Source organism: Notolepis coatsorum (genome assembly GCF_963971535.1).
Source record: "Notolepis coatsorum genome assembly, chromosome: 19".
Lineage (NCBI taxonomy): Eukaryota > Metazoa > Chordata > Actinopteri > Aulopiformes > Paralepididae > Notolepis > Notolepis coatsorum.
Window position 1 is genome coordinate 32632342 of NC_140183.1, and position 14884 is coordinate 32647225.

Sequence of the window (14884 nt, forward strand, 5' to 3'; positions counted from 1 at the left end):
TATAGAAGCATCTAAGAATGAAGTTCTATAGAAAGTAGGTCTGCATCCCCTTAACAATTGTGTGTATTGAGCCGTACTGTATTGTACCCATTCTGCATCTGGTAATAAAATGTTCAATCAATCATTCCAATAATACACAGTTGGATGTGTTAGTTGGTTGGATGCACTTCCGAGCTGCTTCCACATGAGGCAACTTCTCTCAATCATTCCAATAATACACAGTTGGATGTGTTAGTTGGTTGGATGCACTTCCGAGCTGCTTCCACATGGAGGCAAATTGTCTTTTTTGTAGTTGTGGGAACTACTTTTTCTGGCGGATGGTTTTTTCAATAAATCTTCGATTAATGTGTGTTTATTGTATAGCAATAAGGTTGGATGAATGTGGCAGTTGTATAAAAGCTTTACACCACTTGCAGTCGTGATTTGTGAACAATAAACCATGCCTAGGGGGGTCTAACGACCCTCGGCTGCGCCTCGGGCCTAACAACCACCCCTAGGCATGGTTTATTGTTCACAAACCACTCCTGCGCGTGATGTAATGCTTAATTACGTCACCATCACATTATAAATCATTACGTCACCATCACATTATAAATCATTACGTCACCATCACATTGCCCTCCACTGTCTACCTTATAGTTCCATGGAGTTTTACCTAATCAATTAACCTAACCTAATTAATAACCTAATTAATTAATTAGGTTAATTAATAACCTAATTGCAAACGCCAAGAGACACCCACCATATAGATGGCCTGATAGAAAAATCCTTACAAAACAGAAATAAGGCAGATCGTTGTAAGCCCCTTTTCGACTGCAGGAACTAGGGACATTCTGAGGGACTTGGTATGTTTCCTCAAAACGTCCCTGCTTTGGGGGGAGGACTTTTCCGAAGTGCAGGAACCTTGAGGGCGGTGCTTGCAGTGCTGAACATTCTTTTTTTGATCCACTTTTTTCCCCCATTTCTCAATTTTTTTCTCCCATCCCAATTTTCGTATTATCCAATTCTTCCCTCCCCTGTCTTGACGTTGCTAGACTATGAACTACTAGAACCCACCTCACCCCTGCCCACTTCGACAACCTAGGATGGCTTAGAGTAGACGACAGAGTACAACAACTTGCAATGGGCCTAGTCTACAAGATACACTACACGACCAAGGTACCCATGTACATGTCAAAATACTTCCCAAAGGTCAGTGAATACCACGATCACAACACCAGAGGGAGCTCCACAAATCATGTTAAACCCAGATTCGGCTCAAATAAGGGACTAAACACGTTTCGCAATTATGCCACATCAATGTGGAACGCCCTACCCAAAGCTGTAAAGGAATGTGGATCACTACCCACTTTCAAAACCTCTCTCAAGGGACACCTACGGGAGACTGCAATTCAACACTGGCCCCTGTAAATATCCTAACCCAACCCCCTCCAATGTACAGTCATTTACCTAGTATGGTTTTGTCAATAGTTCAATGTACAATTGTGTTTGTTTGTACAGTGTCTCCTCCCCCCCCCCCTCAATGTACAGTGTTACTTGTTTATACAGTGTGCCCCCCGCCCCCCCCCCCCCCCAACCACCTCCAATGTAAATTACCCAGTATGGTTGTCAATATCCCAATGTACCCAACCCCCCCCACCCAACCTCCTCCAATGTACAGTTTCTACGTCAAATGTATATACTCCCTTTTCTTGACTCCTTCTGTATCACAAACAGTACTGTATTTGCAAATCTGGTATGTCATAAATGTATAGATGTAGCAGTACTGACTATCTGTATGTCATGTATGTCATATATGTCTATATGAATTGAAAATGGGGGACCCTGATGGAAACAAGACAAACGTCTTTCTCAGGTCTGCATCCCCTTAACAATTGTATGTATTGAGCCGTACTGTATTGTACCCATTCTGCAATCTGTTAAATAAAGTTTTCATTCATTCATTCATTCATTCATGCCTCCCACAGGTTGGTTGTAGTGAGGACAGAAGCCTTGCATCACGTGTCCCCTCCGGTACACGAGGAGGCAGCCTGTCGCATCTTTTCACCGCAGCAGCTCGAGCTCTCAGTGGCGAGGAGTAACACGTGGGAGGCTCACGCTGCCCCCGCTACTTCCTGCTTCCGTCGCACCGGCGTCACCAAACCGACCTGTAGGAGTCGCTGTCCACAACGTCAAATCCCCACCCTCCGGCTTTCCCACCCTCTAACACTAGCCAATTGTGTTAGTATGAACGACCGGCCAGCCGGTAGCAACGGCGAGAGCTGGGCTCGAACCCAGCGTCTCCTGCGTTAGAGGCGAGCGCCTTGCCCACTGCGCCAATCAGCCGCCCAGCGCTGAACATTCTAAATGGTTTGAGTACTCTGCATTTAATTTCAACCAGCATTTAAAAAAAACGTTTTATTTTATTTAGCTATGCATTAAAACATTTCCCCCCAGTGAATCCTTTAGTTACAACAATATCAATATTGTGCTGTCAGAACAGTCCTAGGTTTGTAGGTTAAATTGAATGTCCATTTTGCCTCAGTCATCTGCTTTCAATCAGGAAATGTGAACGTTAAATGTGTATCATAAGCTGATAAATCCAGTGATATATGCACACAAATGATTACAAGAGCAAATCTCTTGGTTACAACAAGATTGTATACTGTAAGCTAAACGGATGAAGCGTTTGCAGGTTAAGTATTTAAAGATCGCTATTGCCTATTACTAGGCAACTTGGGCACAGATGAGATTAGCCCCGTTTGGAAATACGAGTCATCTGGATTTGAGGAAATGCAAATGTGTAATGTGTATTTTAAACGGATAAATCTAGTGATCTACTGTATGCACAGAAGTCATATTTTTTCTGTACATATATCTGATTATATATGTTACTATTGCTCAGGTAGTACTAATTTATATATTTTATCCCCAGTTTAATCAGCTGCACATTGTGTATTACTATTGCACTTTACTGTTACATTTGCACTCTGGTTGGATGCCAAACCTCTTTTAGTTTTTAACCTATTTTACTTGTGCTGGATAATGACAATACATTTTAATCTAATCTAAGTTCCTGTTCAATGTGAGGACCAATATATGGCAAAAGAGTCTGCAGGGAACATTGGTCTGTTCATTTCATCATGTTCATCACGAAGGTCTGATCAGATAAAATTGTCATTGTCATTAAACAATGGGTCTACTGGGTATTTACTAGACAATGGGTCTACTGGGTATTTACTAGACAATGGGTCTACTGGGTATTTACTCCGCGGTGGAAACAGAGACAAAAATGGGCTGAAGGAACAATAGTACTGTGAAATGTAGTTCCTGGGACTAAAAGTTCAGGGTAATTCCAGTAAAAAAAAGAATTTGCAAAGTGCTAATCACAATGAGCATAGCTAACATCAGTTAGTGTTTGCTACTCTGTATTTCAGTTAGCTGTCATGATGCTATGCTGATGGTTTGAGGTTTCAGCCTCTGTCTCCAGGGAAGCGGAGACTGCAAACCCAGAGATTTCTTTCCTTCTTTTTAAAAGTGAAATATTAATACTTGTGACAAAATACACAAGTGGTACCATGGTCATACATGACTTTTACCATGGCAGTACTATACAGATTGGTATTTACTCTAGGAAGCATGACTTTAGCTATACAGATTGGGTCTCATTCACCAACGGATTTAGGACAAAAGATCTGACAAGTTTTTGTCTTAGCGGCACTTAAGTCATTTTCGGGCCGATTTTGGGATTCACCAACGGTTCCTTCTCCTGGATTCGGTCCTAACTAAGAGCAGGATTTAGGAGCGCTGAAGAGCAGTCGTAAGTTGACAGACTGGTGTGCGCCGTGTTCTTTATTTGGAAGGAATCATGGTGATTTCGTTCATGTCAACTCTACAGACCTCCTTGGAATGAATTAATCATAATTAAAAAAAATATGACACTACATCAACACTGTAAATGACTGTGGTTAAATAAATAAACTAAAGCTAATCACGTGGATATATATATGACACTACATCAACACTGTAAATGACAGTGGTTAAATAAATAAACTAAAGCTAATCACGTGGATATATCTATAGTGGAATAGACTGTATTAATATTGCATATTTATACCATCTTGTTGCGCGCTCCTGGCCACCTGTTCAGCGCGCGCACACACACACACACTCACACGCACACACGCATTTAGCCTACATGTCTAATGAATGAACAGTAGGCTTATATTATTCTAATTACTTGTTTCATTAGGATTTAGTAGATACTATATGCTCTGTATTTATACAGAGTATACAACATGTATACAGTCTATTCCACTATAGCAGGGGTTTCAAACTCGCGGCCCCCGGGCCAATTTTTTTTTCTTCTTTTTTTGTCATTACAAACACTGGCATTTAAAGGGTACAAATAAAACAATTCCTGCACCAGAATGCAGGAAATGAAGTCTTTGTAACACAAAATCTCCTGGTGGGGGACCCCCGCTTAAAAAGTGGCCTGACTGGGGCTATATTTCCTGGCCTGAATGATTTCCCCAGTCTGGCCCTGGTTAAAAGCCTACAATGCTTATTAGTGTGTGTGCGTTTGAACGTTTGCATGTTTCAACCATACATTTCCATAAAAATACAAATAAATACTTGAAACCCTTTTTGTGTGGAATATTTAATGCGGCCCAGCCTCACCCAGACTCTACCTCCAGCGGCCCCCAGGTAAATTGAGTTTGAGACCCCTGCACTATAGGTATAGTGTGCTGTGTGACGACAATACATTTTAATCTAATAAAAATGTTATCCATCGCAAAGCGCTTCCTCGCTACCTGTTGAATACGGAGGAGCAATGCCGAACCTCTATTTCCACACGGCCCTCGCATTATAATGAGCTGGACAGGCGTGTCTGTATGCAAATGAAGTAAACAGGAACGCGCTTTCAAGTTTGTCAATGAGTGACGTATCTCATTCTGGGCATCACAGCTGTGATAATTTTGGCGAGTTACAGTAAGACAGCCTCTCCACACGTTGGTGAATCTGGGTGTAATTGTCATCGACTTTCTCTTATGACCTTCCAAGGTGGATGTCGTAAGATAAATCTTATGACAATGTTGGTGAATGAGGTCCATTGTTATTAACTCTATGAGGCATGGCTTTGACTATGCAGATTATTAACTCTAAGAGACATGACTTTGACTATGCAGATTGTTATTAACTCTAGGAGGCATGACCTTTGACTATACAGATTGTTATTACTCTTGGAGATATGACTTTGACTATATAGAGAGTGTTGTTGCACCTTTTTCACATTCTAGTTATGTGGTTTTGTATCATTAGAAAGGAGACTGGGCAGCAGAGAAAGTCATCAAGGTCCCCAGTAAGAAGGTGGAAGGATGGGCCCTACCTGACATGCCAAGTAAGAGTGTGTGTGTGTGTGTGTGTGTGTGTGTGTGTGTGTGTGTGTGTGTGTGTGTGTGTGTGACCACCCTCGCCATTGATTGATTGAAAAATGTATTAACAGATTGCAGAATGGGTACAATACATTACAGCTCAATACACACAATTGTTAAGGGGATGCAGACCAGAGAAAGACTTTCGTCTTGTTTACATCAGGGTCCCCCCTTTTCAATTCATCATAACATATATGACATACATGACACCAGCTCCCTCTGGTGTTGTGGTCGTGGTATTCACTGACCTTTGGGAAGTATTTTGACATGTACATGGGTACCTTTACCTTAGTGGTGTAGTGTATCTTGTAGACCAGGCCCATTGCAAGTTGCTGTACTCTGTCGTCTACTCTAAGCCATCCTAGGTTGTCAAAGTGGGCAGGGGTGAGGTGGGTTCTAGGAGTAAGGTCAAGCAGTAGTCTGGCCAGTTTGTTTTGTGATGTTTGTAATTTAGTTTTTAGCGCCTTTGAGGTGCTTTGGTACCATGAGGTGCAAGCATAGTCGTAGTACCCTTGAATGAGTGCTCCTCATTCAAGAGTCTTCAGGGTATTCTTGTTTACCAGAGAGCAGATCCGGTACAAGAATCTAGTTAGTTGGTTGACTTTTTTGATTACATTGGATGCCATTTTGTCACAGGAAAGATTTGCCTCTAGGATGGAACCCAGGTATGTAAATTCATCTTTCCTTGTGACAATATTGTCACCCACTGTAACTGAGAAGCCGTCGGTCTTGCTGAGTTTGTTATTTGAACCGAAGAGAATGGACTCTGTTTTACCCAAGTGTAATGATAGTTTGTTATCAGCGAGCCAGGTGCAGATTCTGATCCGAGTTCCGAGCTGAGCCATCACAGGCTTCTTCCTCATTGAGATTTATTGGCAGTTGGAACACTGAACTTTACTCATTACTGCCATTAGTGGAAAGAGTGATATTGCATTTGATGTGTGTTTACAGATGTATTATCTTTGGAAAATACAAGCGGATCCGGTCTATTTGTTGTAGGTTTGAGTGTGCTGTGTATCTTTACATTGTATGGAGTGTTTGGGGAGCAGTTCCAGCAGTTGCTGGAAGAAAGATTCTAAACATTCTGTGAGAAGTTGACAGTTGGTCAAAGTACACCTCAAGTGAGAAATAGTTCCTTTACTGATGATTTGAAAATGGCAACATTAGCTCCAAAAAACAAGTACCGTTGATATATTACACAGAATAATATTACTGTATGGTTTGTTTATACTTTATACATACAGAAGTATGATATTTAGACATGATCCTTAAAATGAATGGAGGTAAATGAGGAGCCTGACACCTGGGAGGAATGGTGGTTGACAGTGGATGACAGGGATGAATAGTGGTCCCATCCAGTAGGGTGGCCTTAGATAGTGACAAGTTCTACTAAAGTGAAATATCCCTTTAATAAGTATACTCTATGATTGAGTCTCCCTGCTTGACCTTAAGGGCGCGTTCACACCTACCCTGTTTGGTCCACTTTAAGTGGACCATGGTCCCTTTAAATCAATAGTCCGTTTAGTTTGTAGTGGTGTGAACACAAACCGAACTATTTTGAGGACCAAACATCCGAACCATGGTCCTCTTGAAAAGTTGGGACTCGGTCCGTTTCAATCAAACTATAGTACCTAATCTAGGAAGCAAAGTAGCCTACAGTGCATTGCAGTGTGGCTCTGAAGTCAGACTCGCGCCGCTCGCGTAATGACAGTCTCTCCTCTCTAGACTCGCGCCACGCACGGACAGTCTCTCTCTCTACTCTCTAGTCGACTCGCGCCGCGCTCGTAATGACAGTATCGCTCTCTCTCTCTCACTCTCGCTCTCAACTCAACTACAAATTAGGTCTGCACCAAAAAGGGCAGTGTGAACGCAGACCAAAATCAAACAATGTATCATTTTCACATTTGGACTATCCACGGACTTTCAGGTGTGAACACGGCCTAAGTCACCAGTGGGGAAGTGCTGCTGCAGGGTTAGTGTGCAGTGGAGACTTGGCCAGGTTTACCATTTACCATGATGCATACAACATTATAATGGTTTCAAACATTATACCAAGACCAGGTTTGGGTTTTTATCATCGGAGAATAAATACTATTTGTTCTCTGTTGCTAAGGCAATGCTTGCTTGCTCCATTCTTAAAAGAAGGAAGGGTCATTACGTCACTGTCATCGGTGCCAAGTGTGGAAACTTGTTTATGACCGTCCCCTTGTTTATCATTTAAACAGGTTATTACCTCGGGTTGTCAGAATCATCAGCAATTTGTTGCCTTGTTAACCAGCTAACGTTTGATATATTGGTTGATGTATATTGTAACGGTAAATATGTTATCTACAGTTACTTATACGTTTATACTTTTATACTTACATGTCACTGTGACCGTAGAAGTTCATAAAGGGTTCAGCCAGCATGCGAAACAAAACGCCTGCAATCAGACACTCCCCATCTGTCTCAACCACAAACTGTCCTTTTAGAAACGGTCTCTAGCATGTTTCACAAGTTTCTACTGTCAGTCTTATCACAGACATCCTTATTGACAGACTGTTTTCTACTGCGGGTCTGATCACAGACATCCTTATTGACAGACTGTGTTTTCTACTGCAGGTCTGATCACAGACATCCTCATCTCCCTTGATGACCGCTTCCTCTACTTCAGCAACTGGCTCCACGGGGACATACGTCAGTATGACATCACAGACCGCAGGAACCCACGGCTGGCCGGCCAGGTGCGTTTCCATTAACAACAAACTTATATTCAGACCAGGGATCTTTGCAGCTACTGTATTTCGTTTAGTGTTTGTTTTAATCCTCTTGAAACTACCAGTTGGGTAGTCTTTTTATTTTTTTTATACCATGGCTAGATTATGCCACTACGGAGCCCCTGGGCAAGAAAGTGTTAAGGGCCCCCCTGTCTGTAGGGGACAGGTGTAACCAGGGGGGTCCAGTTGCTCCTCCAGCAAGATTTTTTAAACAGCCCGGGAAGATAATGGATATCTGACAAATTTGGGGCCCCTGCACTTTACATGGTATACTGGGGACCCCTTCAGTTAAAACCATCCTTACATGGTATACTGGGGACCCCTTCAGTTAAAACCATCCTTACATGGCACTGTTGAGATAATGCAATTAATGTACAGACAAATCCTGGGGCTCTTGGTGGATCAGACGGTATACACTGACGGTCAGTATAGACGGACAGTATATAGACGGTCAGTATACTCGGTCAGTATAGACGGACAGTATAGACGGTCAGTATACTCGGTCAGTATAGACGGACAGTATAGACGGTCAGTATACTCGGTCAGTATAGATGGACAGTATAGACGGTCAGTATACTCGGTCAGTATAGACGGACAGTATAGACGGTCAGTATAGATGGACAGTATAGACGGTCAGTATACTCGGTCAGTATAGACGGACAGTATAGACGGTCAGTATACTTGGTCAGTATAGACGGTCAGTATACTTGATCAGTATAGACGGACAGTATAGACGGTCAGTATAGATGGACAGTATAGATGGTCAGTGTACTCGGTCAGTATAGACGGACAGTATAGACGGTCAGTATACTCGGTCAGTATAGACGGACAGTATAGACGGTCAGTATACTCGGTCAGTATAGACGGACAGTATAGACGGTCAGTTAAAAGATCCTCAGCTTTGTGTTTGTTTTTATTTCGCGAGACCTCCATACTCGACCAAGTAGGTTGTTCTTTAACTCCAATGTTAAATCAGTCCTCCTGTATGGCTCGGAGACCTGGAAGACAACTGTAGGGCTGAAGCAGAAAGTACAGTCCTTCATAAATTCCTGCCTCCGCCGCAAGAGTGAGATGGCCAAATGTTATTACAAATTTGGACCTGTGGGAGTGCACAAAACAACTACCCCCCCAGAAGAAATAAAGAAGAGAACGTGGATGTGGATAGGCCATACCCTGAGAAAGGAAGACACAAACATCACCCGGCAAGCCCTACGATGGAACCCACCTGGAAAGAGGAAACGCGGCAGGCCTCGCAACACCTGGCGCCGTTCTTGGGAAGGGGAAATGAAAGAGGCTGGACTGGGATGGCACAACATCGTTCGGGAGGCCAAAAACTGTGCAACATGGAAAGAAATCGTCAGTGGTCTATGCTCCGCAGGGAGTGCAAAGGCTTAAGTCAAGTAAGACGGTCAGTATAGACAGTCAGTATAGACGGTCAGTATACGCGGTCAGTATTATGTGGTCAGTATACACGGCCAGTAACCAGGGTTTCACCGCAGGGACAGTTCATTGTGTCAGATGATTTGTCAGCCATGGACACGATGTTCAACACAAACTCACATTTCACTATTTATTCTCAAACATCAGAATGTTTAACAGAAAATTCAAAGTGAAATAGGTGTTTTCCGCTTCGGTCACTAAGGCCCTAATCACACAGGTATAGTACCTGGTGACCTCTAGTCGTTTGTAGTAGGTCAGAGGTCATTTGTGTGATTTATCCTGTGCAAATCTGCCATGTTCGTAATTTGTCATGTAAAAATTCCAGTGCTAATTACCTACCATATTTCGGCAAACACAGATCATCTGATAATATTAGTCTTGTGCAAATTGGCATCTCAGTAATTTGGGGACATAATTTGTTCTTGGTAGTAGCCTAGTATAATCAATACAGAAAGGTCTTAAATGCATTTTCAGTGCAGATGGAGATCAATAGACCTACAGTTTCTTCTTGAAAGATGTATTTACCAGTAGGACCACATACTGTAACTTATTGTTCTTCCCCGGCTGGATTGCTAGATTTGATTTATCATTGAAAGATTATATTTAAGACCAGCCGCATTTCATTGTATACCTGTATGCCGTGACAATTAAAACTCTTGACTTGACTTGACTTTAAGTAGGCTACTCTGCATGATTCCATTAAAATTCCAATTGAAACTATGTTCAATCATGCACCAAAACATAGACAACACTAGTGTCAAGTTCAATCTCGGGACACCTCAGTAAAAACGTATCCCGTGCGAATGCACATCTGAAAATCACAGCTTATACTAGCTTGTTCTATGATAAAGATACACATCTGAAAATCACAGGGCGTAATTTTCTATTACCATGGGTCCTCATGTAGTCCTGTGCAAAATAGACTTAATACTAGCTTGTTCTATGATAAAGCTGATATTTCTGCTTCTGAACCAGTAACTATACTGTATACAGTATTGTCCTGTGTAGCTAGCCCCGCTCATCTAAATATCGCAAGCCCCGCCCATTTGTCATCTAAATATAGCAAGCCCCGCCCATCTGCTGTCTAAATATAGCAAGCCCCGCCCATTTGTTGTCTAAATATAGCAAGCCCCACCCATTCCTCGTCTAAATGTCGACGTGTCCCTGTGGTGTATTCAGGTGTTTCTGGGAGGCAGTCTGGTGAACGACGGCCCTGTCAAAGTGCTGGAGGACCCAGAGAACCAGCCCCAGCCTCCTCCACGCGTCATCAAGGTCTGGATCTCTAACCTGCCAGTTGTTTAATATAAAATGCTTTTTGTATTTGTGTCTTATTTATGTAAAAGAAATGAACTTGAGAGAAAAAAAATTTGCTGTTTTTTTTTTGTTTGGTTTTGTTGGTTTGGAGAATCCTTAGCTGTACTTTATGCATCAGGATATTTTTTAGTAATGCTGGTGCCTGCCTGCCTGCCTGTCTGTCTGTCTGCCTGTCTGTCTGTCTGTCTGTCTGTCTGCCTGCCTGCCTGTCTGTCTGATTGTCCATCCATCCCCAGGTCTAAAAGAAGTAAAGTATACTTAAGTATATTTAGTCAAAGTATACTTTGTATTCTTTATTATACTTTTCATGTATTCAGAAAGTTTACTAAAGTTGTGTTAAATTGAACCCCCTTACGTTGCACTCTTTGTATTAAAAGTACACATGGGTAGAAATGTACTTTTAACACAGTTTATATACTAAAGAATATACTTTCAGTATGGAAACATATAAACATTTAGACTTGGGTCCATTGGTCCAGGGGAAGAGGATTCAGGGAAGTCCTCAGATGTTGCAGCTGAGTCTGGACGGCAAGCGGCTCTACGTCACAACCTCCCTCTACAGCGGCTGGGACAAGCAGTTCTACCCAGACATGATCAAGTAAGAACAGACAAACAGTTCTACCCAGACATGATCAAGTAAGAACAGACAAGCAGTTCTACCCAGACATGATCAAGTAAGAACAGACAAGCAGTTCTACCCAGACATGATCAAGTAAGAACAGACAAGCAGTTCTACCCAGACAAGGATCAAGTAAGAACAGACAAGCAGTTCTACCCAGACATGATCAACTAAGAACAGTCAAGCAGTTCTACCCAGACATGATCAAGTAAGAACAGACAAGCAGTTCTACCCAGACATGATCAACTAAGAACAGTCAAGCAGTTCTACCCAGACATGATCAAGTAAGAACAGACAGGATCAAGAACAGACAGGATCAAGGGAGAACAGACAGGATCAAGAACAGACAGGATCAAGAACAGACAGGATCAAGAGAGAACAGACAGGATCGAGAACAGACAGGATCAAGAGAGAACAGACAGGATCAAGGGAGAACAGACAGGATCAAGAACAGACAGGATCAAGAACAGATGGGATCAAGAACAGACAGGATCAAGAACAGATGGGATCAAGAACAGACAGGATCAAGTATGTTTTTTATTTATTTTTTACATGTATGGTGTCAAAACGACCGGCCTCCAACTCAAGTTGTTATTACCTTTTGGAAAGTTTCACCACACGGTTTGGGACAAACTGACTTTAAAATAGCTCACCCAGTTTAACATGAATGAATGACGGAATGTTCAAAACTAGAGTGCAGCACCTGCATTTTTGAGCTTTTGCATCATGTAAATCACGACAGTGGTTTTTTGTAATTGGACATTTCAATGTCATTTTGTGAGCATTTGTTTGACAGTCACACTCCACATACACACTAATGGACTCTAGTACTCATATTCAAATATCTAACTATGTTCAGATCATGGTAACTTTGACATGAAGAGTTGCGTAGAACATGTTCAGATCATGGTAACTTTGACATAAAGAGTTGTATGATAAAACAAGTTAGTATTATGGGGCACTTACAATATGTTTTAAACGGTTCGCCTTCTGGCATTTTCTGGTGAAGTAAGATAAGTGGAGGTGTGTTTTCATGGGTATGATAACAGGTTGTGAGGAATTGACAGGCGCAGGTGTTCACTGTCAAACTGGGTGAGCATGCTGATACAATGTCAACCTTTTAACTCTCTCTCTCTCTCTCTCTCTCTCTCTCTCTCGCTCTCTCTCTCTCACTCACTCTAGGGAGGGGTCTGATATGATGCAGTTAGATGTGGACACGGTTAATGGTGGCCTCAAGTTGAACGAGAACTTCCTGGTTGACTTTGGCAAAGAGCCCGGGGGCCCGGCCTTGGCCCATGAACTGAGATATCCTGGCGGAGACTGCACCTCCGATATCTGGCTGTGAAGTTACAAACACCAGAGGCTGGATCTTCCTGCTCACCACCTTCACGTTTACCGTTCAATGGACCAATCTGGAAACAACCCTTGGACCCCAAAATGTAGATCTGTGTTAGGTTAATGTTTTACCTATTGACTTTTTGGACAATAATAGAGTAGAGTCCAATGTCATTTTGTAGTAACACACAGTTAGCCACTCTCCCAAACCCCATTCTATTATTTCATTAGAAGTAGCAGAAGTCGCCCCAAATGAGGTCTGTGATTGAGAAAAGCCAGCTACTGAGCTAAAATGCTAGCTTTTGATAGCAGCCATGTGACTGTTGAAGCAGTAGTTTGCTTACAGAGCATCTTGTTAGTGACTGGTTCCAACTGTCGAGAGTTGGACTGGGTTGAATTACAGCGCAATATAGCAAAGTTCTTACATCACAACACTAGCGTTGTTGCCCCATGCGAGAGAGATCTGGCTGGCTTTATGTAACTATAACCAATTGATATACTCCCATCTTCCTACAATAAAAAAAGTGACAGAAAATGTTTTGTGTGCCGTTTCACGACTAAGGTTTTTATACATAGGTAGATGCAATGTGAGCATACAACACTCTGCCCCGAGAATGTAGGTCAGTGTTGGGTTTCACACAAGATCTTTTTTCTGCCTAGGTCTGATATGAAATGAAGGAACTTGAATAAACACCAATGTTTTTTTGTTTTTTTGCCCACCACTGGAGGGCAAAATTACTTATAACTGTAATGGTGCAAAGCATATGTCCGCCCGCCTTTCAACAACTTTGGAGGGAAGGTTGAATGATTTAAGGGCCCCTTGAAGTGAGGACTTATTGTTTGCCTTGTTTTTTTCTACAATTTTAACTTCTGTATCTCACCTGCCTTGATAGCTCACCCAATTTAACCCCTTCCCTGGATTTAGAAAAAAAAAATATTTTCTACTGTTCAGTTCTGAAGATTCTATCTAGACGCCTCCGACAGTTAGCGTTACTAGGATTTCATAAAGCCATTCTCCCTTTCGTTGACAACAAACTAGTCCTTGCTAGATTTCTTTTGAGATGTTCAATAATGTTGATTGATTTAATATTGGGACTAACATGACTTGTGTGCCACGGACCAGCTGCTTGTTGGAGCAAAATGATAATTTTACATAGAAAACTGGCTTTAGAAATGAACTTGCTTTTCATTACTTTTTATACAATGCTGTTAATTATTATCTGTATGGATATAGTGCAGTGTTTAATAACACAGATACTACACTACATTGAATAGAAAATGTCCTTTTCTCCAAAAGGAGGAATTTGTCTCTTGTTTGAGGCCACTGCATAGTACAAATGATCTCTTGCTAAGTTGCAGTTTGTAAGACATAAAGTACGGTATGTAAACAACAACAATATATACACACACACACAAGAAACTGACTAACCGTATCCTCATAATCTCTACACATAGTCATAGACTTAGACGCTTCGTACAATCGCAGCATTCTGATGTGTATGTGCCAGTATGTATGTACCAGTTTGTGTCTAATGCTGAACAAATGTCATTGTTAAGAATAATGTTCTTAATTTTTTTTAAAGAAAATAATATTTAATAAAGAAAAGAAGAAGAAGAAAATAATGTGATACGGTCATTTGAATCTTCAGTGAGATAACTTGTGCCACCTACTGGTCAGAATAGGCGCTTTACTGAAGGGATTCTTTCTTTCCAAGGAAGAGATGGATGAGATGTGTATACTATAGATAGATGATATGTATTTATTGTAGATAGATGCAATGTATATACAGTACTATAGATGGATGAGATGTATTTACTGTAGATAGATGTATATACTGTAGATAGATGAGATGTATTTACTGTAGATATGCAATGTATTTACTGTAGATATGAATGAATGATTTTATTTCGGTCTAGTAGTAGAACTTCCAAACAAACTAATGATTTACATTACACTATTTACAACAAATTTAAAATTAAATTAAAAATCACAAAAAAGAAACATA

The 14884-nt window shown here is 41.5% G+C and overlaps 1 protein-coding gene across 1 annotated transcript in view; it reads left to right on the forward strand.

Moving 5' to 3' along the window:
- The window catches only part of selenbp1 (selenium binding protein 1), a 77408-nt gene extending 62990 nt beyond the window's left edge, over positions 1 to 14418 (forward strand). The window contains exons 8-12 of the mRNA XM_084336513.1: positions 5302 to 5380; positions 8016 to 8137; positions 10790 to 10882; positions 11404 to 11522; positions 12726 to 14418. Of these exons, the coding sequence (XP_084192639.1) occupies positions 5302 to 5380; positions 8016 to 8137; positions 10790 to 10882; positions 11404 to 11522; positions 12726 to 12888 (576 nt within the window). The 3' untranslated portion in view covers positions 12889 to 14418. The remainder of the gene's footprint in view (positions 1 to 5301; positions 5381 to 8015; positions 8138 to 10789; positions 10883 to 11403; positions 11523 to 12725) is intronic.
- Positions 14419 to 14884: the final 466 nt, after the last annotated feature.